This window comes from Ptychodera flava, chromosome 5 (assembly GCF_041260155.1).
Source record: "Ptychodera flava strain L36383 chromosome 5, AS_Pfla_20210202, whole genome shotgun sequence".
NCBI lineage: Eukaryota > Metazoa > Hemichordata > Enteropneusta > Ptychoderidae > Ptychodera > Ptychodera flava.
Window position 1 is genome coordinate 7,622,499 of NC_091932.1, and position 24,925 is coordinate 7,647,423.

The window sequence follows — 24,925 nt, forward strand, 5'->3', positions numbered from 1 at the left end:
AAATCGTAACCCTGACAAGGTCACTGGTTTACTAGTTGATTGACTTGCTCAGCGTACTGTCCTAGTTGTCAGTTTGCCAAAGTCTGCACTGATTTTCTACATTCAGTTCACATAGCAGTTGTCACTTAAGAAATGAACACCATGTCACCAGCTTACCATAATTCCAGCATAAGCATTGTGTTTTATTGGTGATTTTGTTGATATTGGCTGTAATTACATGATTTGGTTCAACTGACATTCAAATGTTAAAGGATGGAGAATTTTGGCGTGAATCTAAGCGTTTCACCAGAGACAACAACCAGCAGAAAAAATAGACTTGTGCATGTTTAAGTCTGTAACTCCAAGAACCTACTACTAAATTCTTCTAAATTATAATATGTTTAATGAGTTTAAGTATTTGGATATCAAATTACTTTTCTCGCATCATTCTTCAAGGAATCTAGTCAAGGTAAATCACTAAACTAGTCTGTCTGTCTTTCTTTGTCATTTCAAGATGCTGGATGCATTGTTATCAACTCTGATACGCGAACTTCAAAACAACAGTATTCCAGGCAGGAAGGCAGAGGCATCTGATGTTGTCAGGAGATTTGTACGTTCGGTAGCCAGAGTATTTGTTGTACTCAGTATTGAGATGGCACCAGGGAGAAAGAAACCGTAAGTCAGCCAGACTATACCTACAACGTATCTTTTAAAAAAGTATGTATCTTATCTGTTTTCAGTTTGGGCGACTTACCATTCCTAGTAAGAATATTTCATATTTTATAGATTTCAATATTATCCACAAAAAGAATTGTAGAGTATGTGTAAAGTGTATTTCAACTGAATGGTTCTATTTCTCCATATTTGATCCTACTACTGCCAAATTTTGAATCATCATGAAGTATTTACTTTGGAAAGTATAACGTTGATTGAAGAAGTTGTGTTTAAAAAAAAAGCCTGTTGCTCCTCCCTTTCAAATATCATACAATACGATTTTGTCTGGAGCTGTTTACCTTCATAGTTTCCTTTCTATAATTTCCTGTGGGTTTGTTAGAGCTATATTCATGATATATGTGAGATTGAGGGATTCCATAAACAGCTGTATAATGTTTTCACCAATGTGGCTTTCCTGATTTCAGAACCAGCATATCTCAGCCCATTGTGAGATGTAAGAGAGTTTTCCAAGCACTGATCAACCTTGCCATTGAAGAGTTATGTGAAATAGCAGACTCATTGGTTGCTCCAGTCAGAGTGGGTGTGGCTAGACCTACAGCTCCATTCTCATTGGTCAATTCACATGTAGATGCAATTCAGGTCAGTAGGTTACACTTCATAGTATCTTTGCACACCACTTTGCACTTTACCTGGTTGTTTAACCCTTTTCCTGCCAGACAGTAATAACTGTATCACTTCCCCATCAGCCAAGTCAGTAAAAAGCGGTATTGAGCCAAAACATGACGTATTTTCACCCACTTGGCTTGGTATGTTATAGCATCTTTTGTCCAAAAAAAATCAACTTTACAGTATTATGTTTTCAACAGCCTTCAAATGTACAGTATTATGTTAAAATACATCATATGGAATACGTTGTGTTTCTAATTTTAACCATCTTGACCTGATGGTGAAATATGGACTTGGCAGGAAAAGGGATATAATGTAAGTGTGTGATAATGTTGTCACTCAGATAATTTCCCACGTATTCTCTGCATGTTGTCCCACCATTTTTCATAAATTGGAATGTAATGGAATGTCATAAGTCACAAAGAACACACACCTGTTGTACGAAGTCATTGACTGGTCCAACAAAGAAATAATTTACCAGTCTGGCCACAATTTTGTGAGACTGCAGTGGGCCATCCCCCACAAAAATTCTGTCGTAGTCAATCACAAAGACTCATTGAATGTAAAATACACTCCATAGTCTGTTTTACACAAGCTGCCCCATTCCTGTACAGAGAATAGGAAACAACCCAATTAATGCATTGTTATTGTCTTTCTCACAGGGGAGTGCTGAGTTGTTCTCTGCAGAGCCATTGCCAGCTAGACAGTCTGGATCTAGACAAAGTGGACACAGCAGTAGACATTATGTGCCACACAGCACTACATCACAGAGCAGACGTGATGATGCCGCCAGGTCCAGGGACAGAGACGATGATGATATTGTCTCTGCTGATGTCGAAGAGGTGGGTTAGAGACAGAGATAGAGACAGACAGTTAGACACAGATATATAGAGAGTGGGAAGGAAGGTAGTGATGTAGTGCCATAAAGCATTACATCACAGAGTGCACTCAACAATAATGCCAGGGACAGAAGAGAGGGAGGTGGGATGATAGGCAGAGAGATCAAAAGTAAAGTATTCTTGAAGTACATGTGTAGTAAATATGAAAGATTGTGCTATTGAAGCGTCAATTATCAGCAATGAATAATGTGTCACATAGAATGACTTGTATACAAGATGTCTACAAGTTAGTGTAAATTCCCAAACACATGAAAGACAGTTTGCTTTTCAGCACATCATGATGTGAATACAGCATTCAAAGTTTTGTCTTGACCAGCTTTGATGGTATAGTTTGTCTTTGATTCATATTGATACCTTACTTGGTGAAAATAGTTTTCTGTGTATTGGTGTCACTGCCATGTGTGACAACAAAGAGCAGTAGGGGTTGTCTTCTGTCGCATAGAAGTGCATAGTTTGTCATATCACATTGCTGTGATTGCTCATAACATGGCATGATGTCTTTGATATACAGGTTGAAGTTGTAGAAGGTGTTGTAGGTGAAATGGTAGCCCAGGACGACGGTGACCATGACAACCAAGATGAACAGGATCAACAGAGTGATGGACATGTTGATGAGCAAGATCGTGAAAGTCACCATGACGACCAGGATCAAGAAGAAGGTAAATGTTCAGACATTCATGTCTTATAAAGACAAGTGTTGCTATTTTTTAACAGACATACTACCATTACAGATGACATTTTTGTTTTCTCTCTACGGTATTGTTTACTGCAAGTCATTGTGATGAGGACAAAGGATCCACACTTACTCTAACTACCATATTCCATATGCCATATTTGTTACATTCATTTAACCCTTTCACCCCAGTTCCCTGTGAACAGGTCCAACTTTACCATAGAAAACAATGGATTTGGGACAAACCATGGTGGTGAAAGGGTTAAAAACAAATTCTTATTCCAGCATCCTCTGTGTTGGTCTAGCTCTGTCATAAAAACAACAAAACTACCAAAATGTACAAAGAAATAAAGCATTGAGAGAATATATATTGTGATGGTTTCAAGGATTTGAATTTTGTCTTGAAGGTGGTAATGACAGCGATATGGACTTGGATCTCCTAGCTGAGAGCGAAAGTGACAGTGAGAGTAACCATAGCAACCAAGACCATGATCAGGACCATGATAACGTCAGTCAAGACAATGCGAGTGGTCGACGCAGTGCAGTGACTGCAGCTACTGCTGGATCTGATGCAGGTTGGTTTCAAAGTTTCCATTCTCTATATATTTATTGTAGAGAAGTGTACAGTTTTGGGTTTAATCAAGCACTATTAATATTTGTACCTATTATGTTATTACAAAAAGTCTTGTAGCTCTCAGTTTAGATATCCAGCATAGTTTTAAACTTCTGTTGAAGTTTGTTTAATTATCAGTGACTTAAGCTGGCAATGCTTGCAATTTCAAGTTATAAACTTTCTCACTGTACATAACAGGCTGTGATAGTTTTTGTTCTGTAACATTTTTTAACTCTTTGAGATTGTCGAGCAAAGTTTTGATCAAATATAAACCAATGCAAAGAGTTATAATAGATGTTGTGACATACACAGACTCTTTCACAACCAATTTAGTCACATTTTGCCAAAGCCAAAGTTTGCCCTCACAAAGTAAAATAGAGCAAAAGCATGAAGTTTTGAGGACATTGATGTATCAGTGACATTGAGTACACATCAGCATGTAGCACCACCTATGTATGCAGGTTTTGCATCTTACATTGTTGTGTGTAAGTACTTGGTAGATTTAACTTTTTAAGTCTGTATTGGTGTCAAACATTGCAACACTGCCTAACTGTGGTGTGTTTAACATTCAATACAGTTTCTGGTCTGCGCATTCCAGGTGGTGGATCCGTCACTGCTTTCTTCTCCGAGGAAGATTCCTCGTCCAATCAGGAGGAGAGTGAGATGGATGAGATTGAGGAGGAAGAGGAAAACGATGAGACTGAGTTCATTGATGAACAGCTGGAGCGTCCTAGCAACAGTAGCCATGCAAACCGCACCACACAAGCTCCATATTCTCTTCAGTGGGCTGTGCGGAATCCTAGGGGTGGAGCTCCCAATACTGCAACCACAACAGCAACAAGTAAGACATTAACAACTTGAAGGTATCGTTGTTTTATGTTGTAATTTTTACCTTAAGATGGCTCTTTAAATATGCATTCTTTCTGATCACTTCCTGATAGATAAAACTCATACTTTTTCAGTTATTCCAAATCATCTTATCAGTTCGGTCTTTTGTTCAATCACAGAGCTAACGTACATCTACAAGTTATGAGCGGTATATTGTAAACGCTGATGCATGAAATTTCAATGACATTCTATAAAATCTTTTCTTTGTATTTTCAACACAGGCTCTGGTGGTTTGATATACATAGATCCGTCATCATTGCGTCGCAGCACTGCATCTGTCGGAGCAAGCGCTGCCTCTCATGGTGCAGACCATGGCAATGCCATGGCAACCACTGCCAGTCAACTAGCCCGTGCATATGCCATTGTGATTCGTCAGATATCGGATCTTCTAGCACTCTTACCAGACTACCCAGGAATAGCTCCATTGCCTCAGGCACTGGATATCTCATATCAGACAACAATTGACTTGCAGGTTTGTGAATTCTTATAGCTGTATGGGTTTTGTCTTTGTGAATTTACTATTTTTTACTATTTAGCTTCTGTCCTGTTGCCAATACATTTGTACCTGGATGCTCCACCAAGCACTGTACAGTGTCTGTGTTATTATCATTATGCAGTGGCATTTATTCAGAATTACAAATTTCATTCACTGAATTTATGGGTTTCTTACAGATTATATCAAATTATCTGAAATTAGCATTTGATCATAATTAATTTAAATGAGATTCAGTGCAGCACACACAATATATGACCTCAGTTCCAGAGACAGTATATACAGCGCCCTCAGTTTATCTCGTAAACATTCTGTCATTTAAAAAAAAATCCTTCCTTATTCTACCTTTTGATTAAGACAATCATATCACTTTTTCATGTAGATGTTTATGGAGTATCACATGAAGCCAACATGGGATTGGTTAGTTGCTATCATGGACAGTACAGAAGCTCAGCTAAGATTTGGACAGGCCTTGAATGCAGCCACTGACCCGTCTCACCCTAGCCATCCGCTTCATTCTGTCCACATGCGTAACTTGCGAGAGCGTTCTCGCGAAGTAATAGTGCATGACGATTTCAATATCTTGCATACATTTGAAAGACGAAACAGGCCAACAGGCAGTGGGGATCCAGCACACTCCAATAGACATGACTTTCTCAGTTACGCTTTGTCGTTGATGAGATCGCACAATGCCGAACACTCTGATTCGTTACCGATTGTTGATGTCTCAGCGCTGAAACATGTGGCGTACATCCTTGATTCTGTCATTTATTACATGCGTAACAGCAGTGATCAAGATGTTGCTGATAATGTAGACACCATACAGGAATCACTGGTGTGGGACCCTGATGATGACAATGAGACTGACGAACACGGAGACGATGATGTAACCCAGTCAGGTGCCTTGGATACAGACAGCATTGAAGATGATCGCAGTTTGCCGTCAACAAGCAGCGGTCGCAAACATCCATTCTTTCAAAGGTCGGATTCTGTCACTCACCTTGGTTGCCCGCCGGCTGATCCATTTGAGCTCCCATTAGCGGAGTCACTGCCACTGGCTGAACAGCCCCATCTATTGCAACCCAATGCACGCAAAGAAGAACTGTTTGGTAATCCATGCCAGTCAATTATTCCTCCTAAGTCGGAGAGTGCAGCAGGGCAGTCACAAGATGTAACGGTGGATCAGAGATACCTGGAGATTATTCCAACTCGCTTGAGTCTGTTTCCACGCCAGCCAATAGTTCTTCAGCACCATACTCTAGCTGAGGTACCAGTGGAACATCCAGCCGGATTAGACCTGACAGGAAGGTCCTCACAACCAACTGCTGAAACAAGTGATGTGGGTATGAACCTAGCAAGCGTGTCAACACCACAATTCCAACCTTCCACATCTGGTGCAGCTGCCAGTGGTGAACCACCACAACCCCAGACCTCACAGCCAATCGAGAGTGCGCCCTCAACTTCAGATGGTGACATAGTCATGGTTGAAGCAGCTCCAGACAACTTGTCAACCAGTGTTAAGGAGGGAAGTATTGCAGGACAGGGCAAAGAACCTGCGAACTTATCACAGGGAGCAGATGTCAGTAACATTACACAGAGCAAAGGTGTCTCTGTTATTAGATCTACTGGCTCTGCAGAGCCAAAGCCATCCACAGAACAGACTGAGAAAGCCAAGTCAGAGGATAAGGACACCAAGAAAACTTCTGCATCACAACCATCAATGCCTGGTGATGCAGGACCAACAGCCAGTAGCAGTACTGTCACTGTAGGTGGTAGTGGCGGGGGACCAACTGTGACTGTAGACACATCACACCTACAACCAGTGGGATCTACATTCCTATTTTCAAGGTAAACACACATGTTGATATTGTATTCTTCTGTCAACCGCATGGCTGAATGTACATGCTCTTGTCAATACCAGTGAAATTGTGACGTTATCCTGTTAGATTATACTGATAATGTATCCAAGTGTCCAGTGTTGTGGTCCAGATTACAGATGTTATTTACATCCACAAAATACACTGACATTGCCAAAACTAAAAAATAATAGCAATAATCTACACACTCCCAGACCATAATGGATGAAAGCAAACTTTGCACAACATAATGTTCGAGGCAAAGCATTATGGAGTTCAAAGGAATTAAGTATGTAAACAAGCAATACTTCATAGCCATCTTTAGATTTAACCCTTTCACCTCCATGGTTTGGCTCAAAATCGATGGTTATCAATAGTGTGTATGGACCTGTTTACATGGAATTGGGATGAACAGGCTAAGTTCAAGAATGCCCATAAATAGAAAAATTCTGTGGCATTTTCATTTCCTTGGTTCACTGAGATACTTACAAATTGCAATGTTTATGTTTCCAGACAAGGTATGGTGGGTCCCCTTGTGTCCTCTGATACACTGCTAGGAAGGTGGCGTTTGTGTCTTGAGTTGTTTGGGAGGGTGTTTCTGGACGATGTCGGTGCAGAACCTGGATCCATCTTGAGTGAGCTAGGGGGCTTTGAAGTCAAAGAGGCCAAGTTCAGAAGAGAAATGGAAAAACTCCGAAATAATCAAACTAGAGATTTGACACTTGAGGTAAGTAAACGAAGAGTTTTACTGTAGGGGTATGTCACACAAGATCGGAAATTAATGTACTTTGCATTCAACAGTTTTTTCTCCAGTCCATTGAATGTATGTATAGTCATTAGCAGATCACACAGTTGGTATTATACCATTTGTAGAAATGAAATATCATTTGACTTACTTAACCTGTCTTCTGCTTATGGATCTACAAAGTTGATAAAGTAGAACAATAGACAACAAGAGATGTATTCAAAAGCAGTCATGCTATGATATAATATGATTTAAAAAATATTTTTATTAGCCCCTGTGATGCATCCATAACAACAACTAGTGCTTTGCTGGGCCAGTCATTCATTCCATTTCAGTTTTTATGTAACCTCACATTAATTTGAATAAAATTCTTGTACTTTATGTGACCTCAGGTTGAAAGAGAGAGAAATGCACTGATTCAGCAGACTCTACGTCAGTTGAATTCACACTTTGGCAGACGCAGTGCTGCTATGCAACCCATGGCAGTTCACAGAGTGAAAGTCACTTTCAAAGATGAGCCTGGAGAGGGCAGCGGAGTGGCTAGGAGTTTTTATACAGCCATAGCTGAGGCGTTCATGTCACCAGATAAACTACCCAACTTGGACGATGTACAGGGAACTGGCAAAGGACTTCAGTACAGTGAGTAGGCCATCAGTGATATGTGTTGTCAGCATGTGAAAAGCGCCACCAAGTGTTCAACTTTCCAGTTATCTTGTCTCTCATCAATTTGTTCAACAAACAAAAGACATAGAAAAAAGTATCAGTGTATGAGATCACAATGCACAACCATTCTCTTTTCCTCATAAACAAGTGCTGGGCTGACACAAGGAGTTTTGGAATCTTAAATGTGGAACATTACGTTAACACACTGTCTGAGGGAGGGCACTTTCTTTGACAACAGGCAGACTGCAGGAAGTTGTGTAAATGCACCAAGATTGTATGTGATCAATTCAAACATGGTCATAGGAATACATTGTGTGAATATAAATTGCCATGAAAATTTTACAGTGGCGTATTGAATGGAATTTGTTCATAGCCTTTGCCACGATTCTTAGGTTTGCATCCTTCAGAAAGCTGGATTTTATACTCTTCAAATAATTACTGATACATTCATGGACCCATTGTTTATGTCATATTAAACCATCTTGTGATTTCTTCAAGGTTTGATTCAGAGACTGCGGAATAGAGAGCGAGAACGGGAGAGGCTGCAACGGCAAGCAGAACGTAGAGGGCGCCGTCTAAGTAGAGAATCTCGTCAGCTTACGTACGATGCTAGACCATTCTACAGCATGCATAGTTCAGATCGTCCAAATGAAGATTACGAACCACTGTCACCTCAGAAACAGTCGTTTGGAGAGAGACTGTTCCCCAGAGTACAGGCATTGCAACCAGTGAGTGGAAAGCATAGCCATAGATCACCAAAACTTTCTCCTTGCCAAATGAAAGAGGTCTTACATTTCGTTAAAAACTCTGAAAGATTCAGTTTCCATGGAGAAAGTTGAATGCCTATTTGATAATTTTAAATCTCTTTAGTTTTCTTCGGGACATAATTATATGACCTTTACTTATGGCCATATGCAGGGAAATTATTTCAGCATGCAGTTTTTGTAAGGAGCATTGTTTGCCCTGCATAATGGAATCAGTGATTTGCCATATACAGTGCATCATTGAGTAAGATAAAGATTTTCTGTGATTTCTTATTATAGAAAGCATTCAAAGACCCTAACTATAGACTCAGCCTATCAAAATACTATTATTTTGTTGATAAATTAAGCCATAATTAATTTTCAATGTCTGAGCTCAGTTACTCAAAATCACAGAACTATGAAATCTTATGTGGAGTGTCTTGTTTTTGTTTTTCTTCAGTCTCTAGCTAGTAAAATCACTGGTATGTTGTTAGAACTACCACCAGCACAGTTACTGTTTCTACTAGCCAGTGAAGAATCACTGAGAGCCAAAGTTGATGAAGCTGTCGACATCATCTTATCACATGGCAGGTAAGAATTGTGACTAACTCACTGAGTTCATGGAAAACTAGACTTGAGGTCAGTGACCTGCCTTACATTTTTAGCCTGTAATGTTAAGATTTTCATCATGGCCTATTGGGAAGAATTTTAACCCTTAAAACGCCATGCACGGATATATCCGTACACGCCCAAACTCACGCTCAGCGCCATGCACGGATATATCCGTACAGTCTCCCTTGGTAACCATCGCTATGTTCGAAACGCAATTTCCCGCGATTTTGAAGTCACCTGACAAAGATTTCATTCCCATAGCCTTTGAACCCTATTCTAGTACCATATAAGGAGTAAAACTGGGTCATAAGGTCAGTCTGCATGGAAATTTCCAGGAAATACGTCAGCCTTCGCGCGAAATTGCGCCAGCCATTTTGTCTCTCATAAATATTTAACATGGATGCAAATAGCGCGTACAATGACCTCACTGAAAGCGAGATTCTGTCGCTCGTGAACCCGGAAGACCGTGATTTTTTTAAGAAGTACTTTTTGGACAGCGACAGTGATGAAGAATTTTTGGGATTTCGGAGGGAAAGCATCGAAAATCAGCGCGACAATGGTCCGGTGAGTGACGGTGAGGTGGGAGCTGCGGCAGCCATAGTGCCTGAAGACAACATCGGCGAGTTTAGCAGCGGCGAACAACATCGAAGCAGCGACGGCGGCGAAGATCTACGTATTGTTCGGGCAGAATTTCCTGGCGACAGCGAAGAAGAAGATACACCCCGACGACGAGTATCATTTGGAAGAAGTAGATGTGGCTGAAATTGGCGCGATCGACAATCCAGAAGACGATGTGGATTTGGCCGAGGATCGGGAGGTCGGATGGTCGTCCAGCCGTGACGCAGACGTACCGCAATACACCATGCCATTTGATGCCGAGCCGAAGTTGAATGAAGTAATATCAGGTGAATCAACTCCGTTATCTTTTGTTAAATTTTTTCTCACTGATGAAATTTTTGATATCATTGTAAGGGAAACAAATAGATATGCGAACATGAAGTTAGAAAGTCAGGCAGATATGCTGGGTCAGTTTTCCCGTATGCGTCAGTGGAGAGATGTAAACAGAGACGAGGTGATTATTTTTATTGCACTGAATATATCGATGGGGCTTGTTCAGAAACCTGATTTGAGCGATTATTGGAGTTGCCATGATGTGTTAACCACACCTTTTTTCAGTAGATGTATGACTAGGAACAGGTTTGAAATCATCAACAGCAATCTGCACTTCAATGACAACAACAACTACCATCGCAGAGGCCATCCACTTTTTGACAGCCTTTTCAAGATCAGGCCAGTGTATGACATCATCACACGCAGGTTTAGGGAAGTGTACGTCCCAGAACAACATCTCAGTCTTGATGAGGGAATGGTGCCATGGAAGGGTCCACTTTCTTTCCGTATGTACATACCATCGAAACCTGACCGATTTGGGCTGAAGGCATTTTCTCTGAACGAAGCAAAATCTGGCTACACCATTGGTTATGACGTGTATACCGGAAGTACCTTTGTCCCTGATCCAACAGCAGATGAGTATGAGCTGATGCAGAACCAGACATACCAAACAGTGATGGGGATGTTGAAACGGTGTAACATCTTGGAGAAAGGTTACCGTCTATACATGGACAGTTATTACATTTCACCCACTCTGGTAGATGACCTGGCCATTTGGATACAGTCACAGTGGGAACTGTCCGATGCAATCGTAAGGAGATGCCTAAAGCCCTGAAGAGGAAACTCAAAACAGGTAAGGTTATCTGGCGACGGAGAGGAGATGTACTGGCGCTGAAGTGGCAAGACAAGAGAGATGTCACCATTCTGTCTTCAGCCCATACAGCTGAGTGGGGAGTGTCAAGCACACACGACAGGGATGGAAATCAGTCATCAAACCAACCTGTGTGATTGACTACAACCAGCATATGGGAGGTACTGACCTGGCAGATCAGTTGGTCCGGTATTACCCCACGTACAGACGCAAGAACAAGTGGTACATCAAGTTTTTCTTCTCCTTGGTTGGCATGGCTGTGACCAACGCGTACATCTTGTGGAAGAAATATGCTCCAGCTGACCAACAGATGAGCCACTCTCGATTCAGACTGAGTGTAGTGGAGGAGATGGTCCAGTCTGCATCAGATGCGCCTGTACCCCTCGTGAACACCAAAGCTCGAAGATCAGCTGGTTTCTCTCTCAGACGGATGGTTGAGAGGCACTTTCCGGCCAAAGTGAAAGCAAAGAGTGGAGCCAAGAACAGAACCCAAGTAGGGAGTGTGTTGTCTGCAAAGAGCGCATGAAGAAAGATGACCAACATGTCCTGGTGTACCTCCAGACACATCGCAACAGCAAACGTGTGAGATACCCGGAAACCAGGATTGAGTGTACCAAGTGTGATGTTGGCCTCTGTGTGACTCCGTGTTTTGAGATTTACCACACTGTCAAGAACTTCGCAGACGTCGATCCTGATACATGGAGTCAGTAATTCAACCAAACTTGGGTCATTGGTACACATGCGCACAAATACATATTTCATATTTCTACCCTCAACACAATTTCAACCAGCATGGAATGAATTATACAAGTTCAACCAAAAATAATTGTAGTTATCGCAATTGATTCCAAATGACTTTATCTCTTTATTGCCCATTGCCTAAAAACTGTTCAGATTATTACTTGCTACCTACCTGATAAATCATGTTAGTTTCAGATGGTCGTTTCCTCTTTGCATGTCACCAGACATGTTCATTTACACACCAATCGCTCAAATTCAGGCAATATCTTTATTGTTAGAATTCTTATTCATAATGTTCCCATATAGGCTGTGTATCACACTCTAGTAAAATACATGAATCTTTATGATCAAAGGATCACCTCAACTTTATAAGAATGTGTAATTTACATATAGTTAACTATCATTGTCAGTTGCTACTCATCTTGTTCTCCTATTTTGCAGGTTTTCGCATGAAGAACAGGGATGGCAGAAGCTAGCTTTTATTGTGAATCAACTTCTTTGCTTATATACAACCATATAATTCAAATAGAATAATAAAGGAACTGTTTTGTAATGAAATGATGCCATGATGACTTTTCTGCAGATGTAATTTGAACATTTCATATTTGTTGTGTATTTTCAGTGACCTTTTTGTATCTTATTTCATGTTTCAAACATCAGTAAAACAGTCACACCAGCAAAGCAAAAACTGTTTATATTCTTGTACAAAATAGTAAATCTACCCATTGTATTATTTATTTGATATTTATTTGATATTTATGGATTTACAGAGTAATATTTATTTGCTTTGACATCATTTACATAATACTTTGACATCATTTACATATATTCTTTGACATTTCATTTACATTTATGCTTTGATATCATTTATTATTATTAAATGAAGTAAACATTTGAAAGAATCTTATGGCCTTGTCAATAATTAGTATGTGTGTGTAGTATGTATGTGGTATTTGTGTAAAAACACTGATGTTTATGACCCACTTTCTTTGACTTCAGTAAAATTCTAAAATAGACTTGACTTCAAAGGCATCACCATGTTCTCTCACGTCAGACTTTGTGATGAATTCAGATTTGTATGAAAGTAATGAAGTGCTGTAGTCAATGACAAGTCAAACAAAATAGGTGTCTTCTAAATATGCAAATTGTTTATTGTTTTGTTTGTTTGATTGACTGTTCAAAGACATGTTCATATTCATTCTACATTTTCAAAAGCACCACCTCCGAAATAATCGGGGCAACTTTCGAGGCAATCAGCTGTACAGTAAAAAGAAAATGAATTTCTAATGTGAAACAAGTGTTGCTGCTAAATATGCAAATTATTTATTTGTTTATTGTTTATCTGTTTACCTTCCTGTGAAGTGGTATACAATTGGAACTCACTGACATTAGCCTTTATCACCCATGAATATATCCAGAAAATTTTTAAAGATTGGCCAAGTAAAACAATTTTTACAGCAAAAGAAAATTTTCACCCATTTTTGACCAAAAATTGATGTTTTTAACCCATTTTGCTCTCAATTGCCTTGGTTTTGACCAAATGATATGTCATAATGACAAGTGTAGTACCTGGTAACACGCCGATTCAACATGTGTTTCCATGGCAAGGCTGAACAATCATGTTGTACTGATGCTTTGAATTTCTAATGTGAAACAAGTGTTGCTGCTAAATATGCAAATTATTTGTTTGTTTATTGTTTATCTGTTTACCTTCCCTGTGAAGCGGTATACAATTTGAACTTTTTGACATGAGCTTTTATCTTTCACTAACATACACAGAAAATTTTGAAAAGATTAGTCCAGTAGAACAATTTTTACAGCGAAAAGAAAATTTTCACCCATTTTTGACCAAAAATTGATGTTTTTAGCCCATTTTACCTGCCAACGTCCTGGCTTTTGAACAGTCTGTGTGTCATAATGTCATGTGTCATATCTATACACACCATTTCATGATTTATTTCTTTGGCAAACTGAAAAATAATGTATATCAGAAGCTCCAAATTGCCCAAGTGTTCTCCAAATTGTGTTTCTCAAATATGCAAATTGTTTGTTTGTTTATTGTTTATTTGTTTACCTTTACTTCGAGTTAACATGCAATTTAGGGTTTTTGTCATAAGCATGCATGTCTGACGAATGTATGTTGAAAATTTTGAAAATGATTAGTGAATTAGTTCAATATTTATGGCAAAAACAACATTTTCACATTTTTTTTACCAAAAATTCATATTTTAGACCCATTTTCAGTAAAAGGTATTTGAAATATACTTATTTCAGAGGCTCACATTGAATTGCCTAGTATATGTAGATGTCGATTCTTATAGGGTCTATGGGTCTGTGAAGCACTGTAAAAATCTACAGGGGATATAATGAAGCAATGTACATCAGCTTATTTTTAATGAAAAGTTCTTGGCAGGGAGGGTTACTGTACATGAAAGTCTATGGCGTTTTAAGGGTTTTAAATGAAATATGTCCATATCCAGTCCCACGAATATTTAAAATATTTCTGCTCTGCTACGTGGCAAGCAGTCAGCCTGATCTCACCTTTCCTGACTAAATCCTCCCAAAATATTTACACTGCATATACATGCTGTAGTATAATCACATTGATACATTTCGTCAAAACAAATCCCCTTTAATCCCAGGGATGTTAGTGCAGCAGATGTGTTAGATGTTGACATCTTTGCATTGGAACGGACATCATCAGAGAAGGCAGCCAAGAAAGATGGCCCCACTGACGGTGACAGTGAAGACGATAATGATGATAACACTAGTCTGTTTTATCAACCTGGCAAAAGAGGTTTCTACTCACCCAGGCCTGGGAAAAATTCGACAGAGAGACTTAACGTCTTCAGGAACATTGGAAGGTGAGTTGATATCATGACATACCATGGTAGTCTTCACTTCAAGTTGGTTGTGCACTTGTATATTGTCAAGTGACTTAATTATGGGCTTGTGAGTTAAGTAATATTTGATTCTGGTATAGGAGATGGTCTATAGCAATAAGATACTGCATGCTATTACTCAAACACCAATAGGATAGCTGATGACATGTGCCTGATGGTAAAAATTCTGTACATAACATAGGCATTAAATCATCTTGCCCAAAGACTATCACATGCATGTACACCCTTGCGTGTTTTTCGTACATGTGCAAATCACAGTGTCTTGTGGAGTTTATGCAAGTCGTGGGGCAGTACCAATTGATAGCAACAAAAGCCTACCAGCCCAGTCATAAAAATAACTAACCCATGAGCTTGAATTAGTGAATTTGCTCAGACCTGATGCATAATCTAAGCTGACATTTTGTATCGTGGTTATGACAGACATTGAAAGAAAATAAAGATCTGGACTATCTTTTAAAAAAGTTCACGGTATACATCTGTGCGAGTTGAACTCTATCTAGTTTACTCCAGGCAAGTGCTAGGCAATTCTTCTACTACTGTATCAACTTTCTACTGTCAACCATGTGTTTTAACTGTAAAAACAATTTAAGAAGCCTTGTACATGTATCTTGATCTCTCATATCTTGGTTTGCCCCATGACAGGTTGATTGGTTTGTGTCTACTGCAGAATGAACTCTGTCCTTTACAACTCAATAGACACATCACAAAGCAAATACTAGGTAGAAAGGTGAGTTTTCATGTCACAATTTAACCCACTGTTGGTATAAACCCATTACTTTGTTCAGTAAGGTAGACCTTTCTATAAAGAGGTGTGGTTTGGTTAAGTCAATATTGTACATTCTGTGTAACTCGTACATACTTGTGGTCCTAAACACTGTCTATATTTCACAAAAATATTTCATGCTGTATAGCTAATTTTATATTCTGATACAAACAATGAAGATGTTTCACTGTATGTCAAATATCCCATCAAAAAATCGTACTGCTTCTAGTCTACTCATTCCTCCCTATTTCCCTGTGTAGAGACCCAACTTTGTCATATAAATAGTAGGATTGGTCTTAAAGGTATACAGTCACCTGTGATCTAAATATGCCCATATATGGTCAAAGGGGCGTTCCTTTGTATTCAAAATACCATGCGAGGGTGCTGTTTTAAAAAGCGGCACCCGCTAAAAATCTGTGATTGGTTAGATTTTCTCTTCCCATGGTAACTGTTGCAAAATTGGAACAGGTGACAGTATACCTTTAACCATACTGATGCGTAGGGTTAAGCTATTTGCATTGATGCTATAAATGAACACTGAGATGGAATAATTAAATCATGTTTTCAGTTTTGTGGTTGAACCTGTGCTCAGTGAGATTGTTCTGAAAGGACTTAAATAAATTCATGTCCATTGCTAATATGTGTAACTTTTGATGATATTTTCATGTATGCTGTAGGAAACAAGCACATTTTCTTCCCAGAGTGTGTTGATATACTGGGTAATAGCCTTCCAAACATTGCACATTGTGTACAACTTTGTTAATGTTATCAATTTAATTCTAGCCCAAACTAGACTTCAATCCTCAACAATAACATTACAATGGTTTAACTCCATTATAAAAAGAACAGCAGTGTTCTGCTTTCTCAGTATACTAATAATCACATGGTGATGGCACAAACCAACTCACATGTTCATACGTGTATGGAAATACATTTATTTCCATGCATGTTTGTGCACGTCGTATTGCTTGTACCATGGTCTGTTTGAATGCTGGGTTTAGGCTATTACACAGATACACGCTGTGTTGACATGTTAAACTCTTGGCATTTTGATATTGTTTTGGATGTGAAGTGTGATAGTGTGTTGACAAACAGAACAAAACTTATAGAAATATATCAAAAGTTAATCCAGGGGCTTTAATTTCTTCCTGAACCACAGGTTGCATGGCATGACTTGGCTTTCTTTGATCCAGTCATGTATGAGAGTTTACGACAACTCATTGTGGATGCACAGAAGGGAGAAAGCTCTGACAGTGTATTCTCAGCGTTAGATCTGAACTATACAGTAGAGCTTTGTAAAGAGGAAGGTGGTAACACAGTGGACTTGATACCAGGTGGTGCGTTTGTACAAGTCAATGCAAGTAATGTCTATGATTATGTTAGGAAATATGCTGAGTACAGAATGGTGAAAGTAGCAGAGAAAGCCACACAGGTAAGATGTTTGCCAGTGTACATCATGAAAAGCAGTCTAGGAACTGATTAACTCTTTGAGCGTCAAAGTCAGTTCTTGTCTCCTTTACAAAATATACTGTAGTCAAATTTTTTCTGATTTTTGCCAAAATTTTTGATAAAAAACTGTAGCCATTGAACTTTGATGTCTATGTGCTCCAAAATTATCAAAACAAATATAGAAAAATTTTTTAAAGATTGTTAAAATGTTGCACAAAAATTTTAGTGGGAAAAATTACAGCACTCAAAAGGTTAACATGTAGACTACCACTGCATGTATTATATCAGTATATTCATATGTTAGTCTATGGTGCCGTATAGCTGTGTTTCTTCTGAAATTGGGGAACACAAGCAAATGATTCTGTGCTTTTGCTGAAGTCGGGGAAAACCAGTAAATGGTTAGAGAAATCATCTTGTATTTCTGCCATGCTATAGCAAGATTATTTTAGTATATGAAGTGAAACTAGCTTAATGACTGGAGATCACAATAAAATTAATTGGCTAACCATCTGTATTAACCCTTAACACGCTAACTACGAGTTTTACACGTATTGGTTACATTCAGCGATACGCTAAGTACGAGTTTACACGTATAACTGTCATGTCTAAAAATAAACACGTTAAAGTGACGATTTCGTGTGTCACGTCATCATTAAATGTGGTGTAATCGTGGTATGTCATTGAAAGATGTGTGGTATGTATGTAAATAACTGTATACGTCACTTCATGGGAATTTCCCAGGGCGGGAAACGTACAAAGAACGTCGTACTGAATATTCATTCCATGAACAATGGCTGAACAAACTTTGAGAAATGTCAGAGATCAAGAGGTCAACGGTCGAATCCATTTTCCAAATCCTGAGTGGCAAGCTGTCTGGGACGAAATATTCGCCGATACTGACTCCGAAGATGAGTTTGATGGCCCTCATTTCAACGAGATTGAGTTCGATGACATTCCAAACGACGACATCGAATGGATGATGGTCAACGACAGCAGTGACGAAGACGATGCCAATGATGTCGCGCTAGGTTGTTCGAGCGATATTTGTCTGCCCGAGGACTTTGTCGTGCCGCCGTTCACTGGCAGTCCAGGCCTGTTAGTTCGCCTCCCAGATAATGCTTCGCCTCTTCATTTTCTTCAGCTGTTTATATCTGACGAAGATATTGAGAATTTAGTGCGTGAGACGAACAGATACGCCATTCTTACATCGAGGCGAACGGTGAAAACTTGAAGCCGCACGCAAGAGCCCGGAAGTGGAAGGATGTAAACAATGATGAAATGAAACTGTTCCTCGGTATGTCGGTTGCGATGTCGCTGGTCCACAAGCCAGATATCGATGATTATTGGAGTGTCAATTCCATCATAGACACTCCTTTTTTCAGAAATCTGATGCCGCGAGACCGTTTCAAGTTGATTCTTACATTCTTTCACATCAACGATAATAACAGCTACGTTCGTCGCGGGAACCAGGGGTATGACCCATTGTTCAAGATCAGACCGTTCTTCGATGCTGTCACAGCCCGTTTTTCGCTCCGTGTATAAACCCGAGCAACATCTCAGTTTAGATGAAGGCATGGTTCCATGGAGGGGCAACATCTCCTTTGGTCAATACATCCCTAATAAACCCGATCGCTTTGGCCTGAAAGCATACCAAATCACGAGTCGTCGAGTGGTTACACTTCCGTGTTCGACATCTACACCGGAGGCGAGTATGACCCCAATCAGACGGTGATGACGACGAAGCTTTGAAAGGCCACACTTACAACGTAGTGATGGGTTTGATGCGAAAGGGAGGATACCTGAACCAAGGCCACAAATTGTACATGGACAACTACTACAACAGTCCTGAACTTTCTGCCACTCTCAAAAGTGAGGATACCATCGTAGTTGGTACTATAAGGTCCAACAGGAGCGAAATGCCATCTGCTCTCAAACAGAAAGTCAAGAGAGGGAAAGCTGTGTACAAGTGTCGTGACGGTGTAGCTGTGATGAAGTGGCATGATAAACGTGAAGTCACCATGATATCCACAGCTGACAGACCAAAGTGGCGTCTTAGTATGTCAAAGACCGGTGACCTCAGGTGGTGAAGCCTTCCGCAGTTGTTGATTACAACAAACACATGGGTGGAACAGACCAGGCTGATCAGATGGTGAGATCTTACTCTATGCACAGGCGTCGAGCAAAGTGGTATGTGAAGCTCTTCTTCCACCTCCTGGCATTGGCAATCACCAATGCATATATCATCTATCAAAAGTATGGAGATGATAGGAAGATGAAGCATTCCAAGTTCCGACTTCAGATCATCCAGGAACTTGTTGCCACAGCCACTGATGCTCCGACCCCTGCCCCCAAGGGAAGACGATCTGTTGGTCAACCACTGAGACGTCTGGATGAACGGCATTTTCCATCGCCTATTCCACCCAGACCTGGCTGCAAGAAGCAACACCCTCTCCGCCAGTGTGTAGTTCACCGTGACTACTACAGAAAGCATGAAGATGGAAAACGTCCACCAGAAACCCGTCTGTGGTGTAGGAAGTGTGAAGTTGCGCTGTGTGTCCATCCATGTTTTGAAATCTATCATTCTCGTCGCAACTATGAAGATGTCAACCCAGCTGCATAAATTTTCACACTAGGACACTGTGTATGTGTTTGTGTATGTATGTGTGTATGTTTATGTGGATATAAAGTTTTGTTCACTTGAGTAAAAAAATCTACATGTAAGATTCTTTGGAAATATCAGAAGTATTTTTACTGGTCGGTTTGTTATTCAATTTACACCTTGAGTGAAATTTCAACTTTTATGATGGACTTCAAAATATGGATTGCATCTTTACTGGTCAGTTTGTTATTCAATTTACACCTTATGTAAAATTTCAACTGTCATGATAGATTTCAAAATATGTATGGTATCTTTACTGGTCAGATTGTTATTCAATTTACACCTCATGTAAATTTTCAACTTTTATGATAGATTTCATAACATGGATGGTATCTTTACTGGTCAGTTTGTTATTCAATTTACACCTTGTGTAAATTCCAACCTGACAGCTGTGCAGTATATGTATATGTGGTTTACAAAATAAGATTAGAATTGATATCAAGAAATGACATGACACTCGTGTGGATCATCCAGTTTCATGTGTGTATATTTTTTGTAAAACTTTATTGTTACTTCATTTTCCAAGTTATTACATGACTATCTTCATGGAAAGATGTACAAAATAATCCATGCTACATGTAAAGAGTGAATTCATGATTGCATGCATTGTTTGTCATAGCAACATAAATTAGTTATCCAGCTTCAAAGTGCATGTACATACACAAGCTTACCAGTTTGAGTCTGCGATGATGACATCAAGATGTATGATGTCTCCCTTTTTCAGCAATCTCTAGGCTGAGGTGTGGGCTCCACATATACAGTATGCGTAAATTGGGTGCAAAACTGGAACTATTGTGTCTGTAAATATTGACTTTTTGACCACAAACCCCTGCTTTCACTCCAATTTTCAGTCTTTTTTGTAAATGTTGTGAATACCATTTATGTATATTGGAGAGAGTATTTTGATATAAGTCATGTGAAAGTATATTTTATTTTCAACAGACACCAGTATGTCCTTGTACACTTAGTAATCTGATCAGTTGTGAAGGTGGTAAAGAGTGTCAATTGCTTGACTCACATTATAATGACATCATAAATATGTAGATAAAATCATAAAAATTATATTTTGGAGGCAGTCTACACAAGTTTTGTAAGAATTGTGACTTGAGTTGAGTTACGACATCAGTCAATATACATGTGAGTGTTACCCAGTGTTCTGTTTCCTTCATTAGGTTTTCATTCTGAAATATTGTTTTGACCAAAAACTTGATTTTCTATCCTTTTTGGTATATTTTGACAGTTTACACACATTTTTTAGTGCATTATGCTCTCCGGAAACAAAATAGCCATTCCATTTTACTTTTCTGGTTTTGTGAACTTACCTGAAATTTTTCTGGGAAATTTGTTTTTTTACAAAAAACCCTCTTTTTACCCCAAATATCTGTCCATTTTAGTAACATTGTTATCTCAAAACACAGGTCTAAATTAGTAATATTTCATCTACGGGAGAAATAATTCATACTTTGCGATATTCATTGAGATAGAGATGTGTCATTTGCAGAGCAAAGCTGTCCACGTTGTAACAGGAAAAGTACAATTCAGTGGTAGGAGAAGTATGTAATTGATATGCAAATTAGTTGTGTATTTTATGCTTTTTTGGTATATTTTGTCAGTTTACACACATTTTCAGTGTAGTATGCTCTCTGGAAACAAAAATAGCCATTCAATCTTACTTTTCTGGTTTTTGTGAACTTACCTGAAATTCTGTGTGAAATTTCTTTTTTTTTACCAAAAATCCTCTTTTTACCCCAAATATCTGTCCATTTTAGTAACATTGTTATCTCAAAACAGGTCTAAATTAGTAATATTTCATCTACGTGGAGAAATAATTCATACTTTGCGATATTCATTGAGATAGAGATGTGTCATTTGCAGAGCAAAGCTGTCCACGTTGTAACAGGAAAAGTACAATTCAGTGGTAGGAATAGTATGTAATTGATATGCAAATTAGTTGTGTATTTTATGCCTTTTTGGTATATTTTGACAGTTTACACACATTTTCAGTGCAGTATGCTCTCTGGAAACAAAAATAGCCATTCAATCTTACTTTTCTGGTTTTTGTGAACTTACCTGAAATTCTGTGTGAAATTTCTTGTTTTTTACCAAAAATCCGTCTTTTTACCCCAAATATCTGTCCATTTTTGTAACATTGTTATCTCAAACAGGTCTAAATTAGTAATATTTCATCTACGTGGAGAAATAATTCATACTTTGCGATATTCATTGAGATAGAGATGTGTCATTTGCAGGGCAAAGCTGTCCACGTTGTAACAGGAAAAGTACAATTCAGTGGTAGGAGAAGTATGTAATTGATATGCAAATTAGTTGTGTATTTTATGCCTTTTTAATATATTTTGACAGTTTACACAAATTTTCAGTGCAGTGTGCTCTCTGGAAACAAAAATAGCCATTCAATCTTACTTTTCTGGTTTTTGTGAACTTACCTGAAATTCTGTGTGAAATTTCTTGTTTTTTACCAAAAATCCGTCTTTTTTACCCCAAATATCTGTCCATTTTTGTGTAACAGTGTTATCTCAAAACAGGTCTAAATTAGTAAATTTCATCTACGTGGAGAAATAATTCATACTTTGCGATATTCATTGAGATAGAGATGTGTCATTTGCAGAGCAAAGCTGTCCACGTTGTAACAGGAAAAGTACAATTCAGTGGTAGGAGAAGTATGTAATTGATATGCAAATTAGTTGTGTATTTTATGCCTTTTTGTATAATTTGACAGTTTACACAAATTTTCAGTGCAGTATGCTCTCTGGAAACAAAAATAGCCATTCAATCTTACTTTTCTGGTTTTTGTGAACTTACCTGAAATTCTGTGTGAAATTTCTTGTTTTTTACCAAAAATCCGTCTTTTTACCCCAAATATCTGTCCATTTTTGTAATATTGTGATCTCAAAACAGGTCTAAATTAGTAATTTTTCATCTATGTGGAGAAATAATTCATACTTTGCAGTATTCACTGAGATAGAGATGTGTCATTTGCAGAGCAAAGCTGTCCACGTTGTAACAGGAAAAGTACAATTCAGTGGTAGGAATAGTATGTAATTGATATGCAAATTAGTTGTGTATTTTATACCTTTTTTGGTAAATTTCACATTTTATAATTACACACACCTTTGAGTGAAGTACCAGTATACTCTCTGCAATCCACAATACTATTCCATCCCCATTTCTGGTTTTCTATTCAATGTAATAGATTTTTCTGTAAAATTTTATTTTTTTGACCAAAAAGCCCATTTTCTACCCCAAATTTACATCCAATTTTGTAACAAAGTGATATCAAAGTAGTCTCATAACATCGTATATTAAATTTTCTCAAAGGAACATTCAATGATTTACTTATTTTATTTGAAACAAATGTGTCATTTGCAAAGGAAAGTTGTCTGTATTTTCACAGATAAGAGTAGATTTTAGTTGCATACTGTTATGCAATAATATGCAAATGAGTTCTAAAATTTCAATATTTTTGGTCATTTTGTGTCAATGTAATGTTTAACTCTCATTTCAACCACCACAGCAACATCCACTCCGTATCTAAATGTAAATTTTGGGAATTTTCAGGTTTATTTTGAAAAATTTTAATTTTTGACCAAAATCCTGAGATTTTACCCCAAATTTCTGCTAAATTTGTATAAATATGATATCATAACTACCATAATCAGATAGGATATCTTATAAGGATCATGAATCATATAGGGTTTGCCACGTTTTATTCAGGAATAAAAAATTCCTATGGATTCAAAAGGTAACATGCACAAATTGTTTACCTGCCTTAAAATAATGCAGTGGCTGGGTATTACATAACACTAGATAATGCAGCCCCTTAAGGGTTAATAAATACTTTCTTAGTACAGGGAATTGCCATGCCAATTATGTCTGAGTGTAAATTGAAAAGCTTATAATATTTTTATTACAGTCACTACGTAGTGGTGTCTTCGATGTACTGCCACGCAATGCATTGGATGGATTGACAGCTGAAGATTTCAGACTTCTTGTCAATGGAGTGGGTCAAGTCAATGTACAACAGTTGATCAGCTACACCTCATTCAATGATGAAAGTGGTGAGTTAACCTTTGACCTTTGCTGGTCTTGCCAAGTTTTGTGATCTTGTACATTCTTAAATAATTGCAACTCATTTATGGATTTGCGTAACTTATTGACATATGGTGAAGCTGTTGAACTGTTTTCATGTTTGTTTCAGTCATTCCTAGGAGCAGACACACTCAGCATTGGCAAATTTTGTTTAAATGACATAAAAAAGAGCAGAGGTTTTTGAAGTTTTGTAGCTCTTTAGATCTTGTTTAGCGTTTTCACCCCTATTGTTCTGTGTTGAGGTCCAACATTGTCATGGAAAACATTGCAATTGGGCTAAACCATTGAGATGAAAGGGTTGATGAGAAAGAAGACATGTGTCAAAGGAATGCAATAAATTGCATGTGCTATCATTTTGAAAATCTACTGATAGAGTTAGCACATTTAGCACGTCCTGGCTGGCCACTCTGTGTTATATCTCACATGACATTTGATTTGCTGTGTTGCAGGTGACACATCAGAGAAATTGCAGAAGTTCAAACGTTGGTTTTGGTCCATCGTCGAAAAAATGAGCAACACAGAGAGGCAAGATTTGGTGAGTGACAATACTCAACATGCCCAAACACATTCACTGTGAAATGGATGATAGGTTGTTTTGCTTCTGTAGCGTCGATTGCCATATACATCAGTGACACATGAGCAAAAAAATTATGCATTTTGGAAATGAGTCAAAATGTTTTATAGCTGTCAACAATTTTCTGTGAATACTCCAAACAATATGTATGATTTCTGATTCAAATGTCGATGATGTAGAAAACCACAGCTACAATTCTTTCCTGTGTTGTCTGATGGATGATAGCATATTATCAGTTTGGTACACGTAACATTTTGTACTTTGTTGTAAAGCTTGTCCTTTGCTTTTTCTTTAATTTATTCATGTCAGGTCTGTACATTTCATTACAAAGTCTCACTTGTAGTTACCACATTGTTTTGTACAGGAAAGGTTGACCTTTAAATTTGAAATTTTGTATGTGCAATCAGCACTAATGTTTGATAGCCAGTGTCATTAACTGTGCACCCATCATGTGTTTCTTTT

General features: G+C 38.4%; 1 protein-coding gene across 1 annotated transcript in view; it reads left to right on the forward strand.

Annotated features, from left to right (window-relative positions):
• LOC139132897 (E3 ubiquitin-protein ligase UBR5-like) overlaps window positions 1-24,925 on the forward strand; it is a 62,342-nt gene that overhangs the window by 34,608 nt on the left and 2,809 nt on the right. The window contains 17 exon segments of the mRNA XM_070699252.1: window positions 494-654; window positions 1,119-1,293; window positions 1,983-2,162; window positions 2,731-2,878; window positions 3,300-3,467; window positions 4,104-4,346; window positions 4,615-4,865; window positions 5,269-6,734; window positions 7,256-7,469; window positions 7,880-8,126; window positions 8,649-8,878; window positions 9,354-9,484; window positions 14,651-14,872; window positions 15,554-15,638; window positions 16,834-17,106; window positions 23,714-23,858; window positions 24,339-24,424. Of these exon segments, the coding sequence (XP_070555353.1) occupies window positions 494-654; window positions 1,119-1,293; window positions 1,983-2,162; window positions 2,731-2,878; window positions 3,300-3,467; window positions 4,104-4,346; window positions 4,615-4,865; window positions 5,269-6,734; window positions 7,256-7,469; window positions 7,880-8,126; window positions 8,649-8,878; window positions 9,354-9,484; window positions 14,651-14,872; window positions 15,554-15,638; window positions 16,834-17,106; window positions 23,714-23,858; window positions 24,339-24,424 (4,425 nt within the window).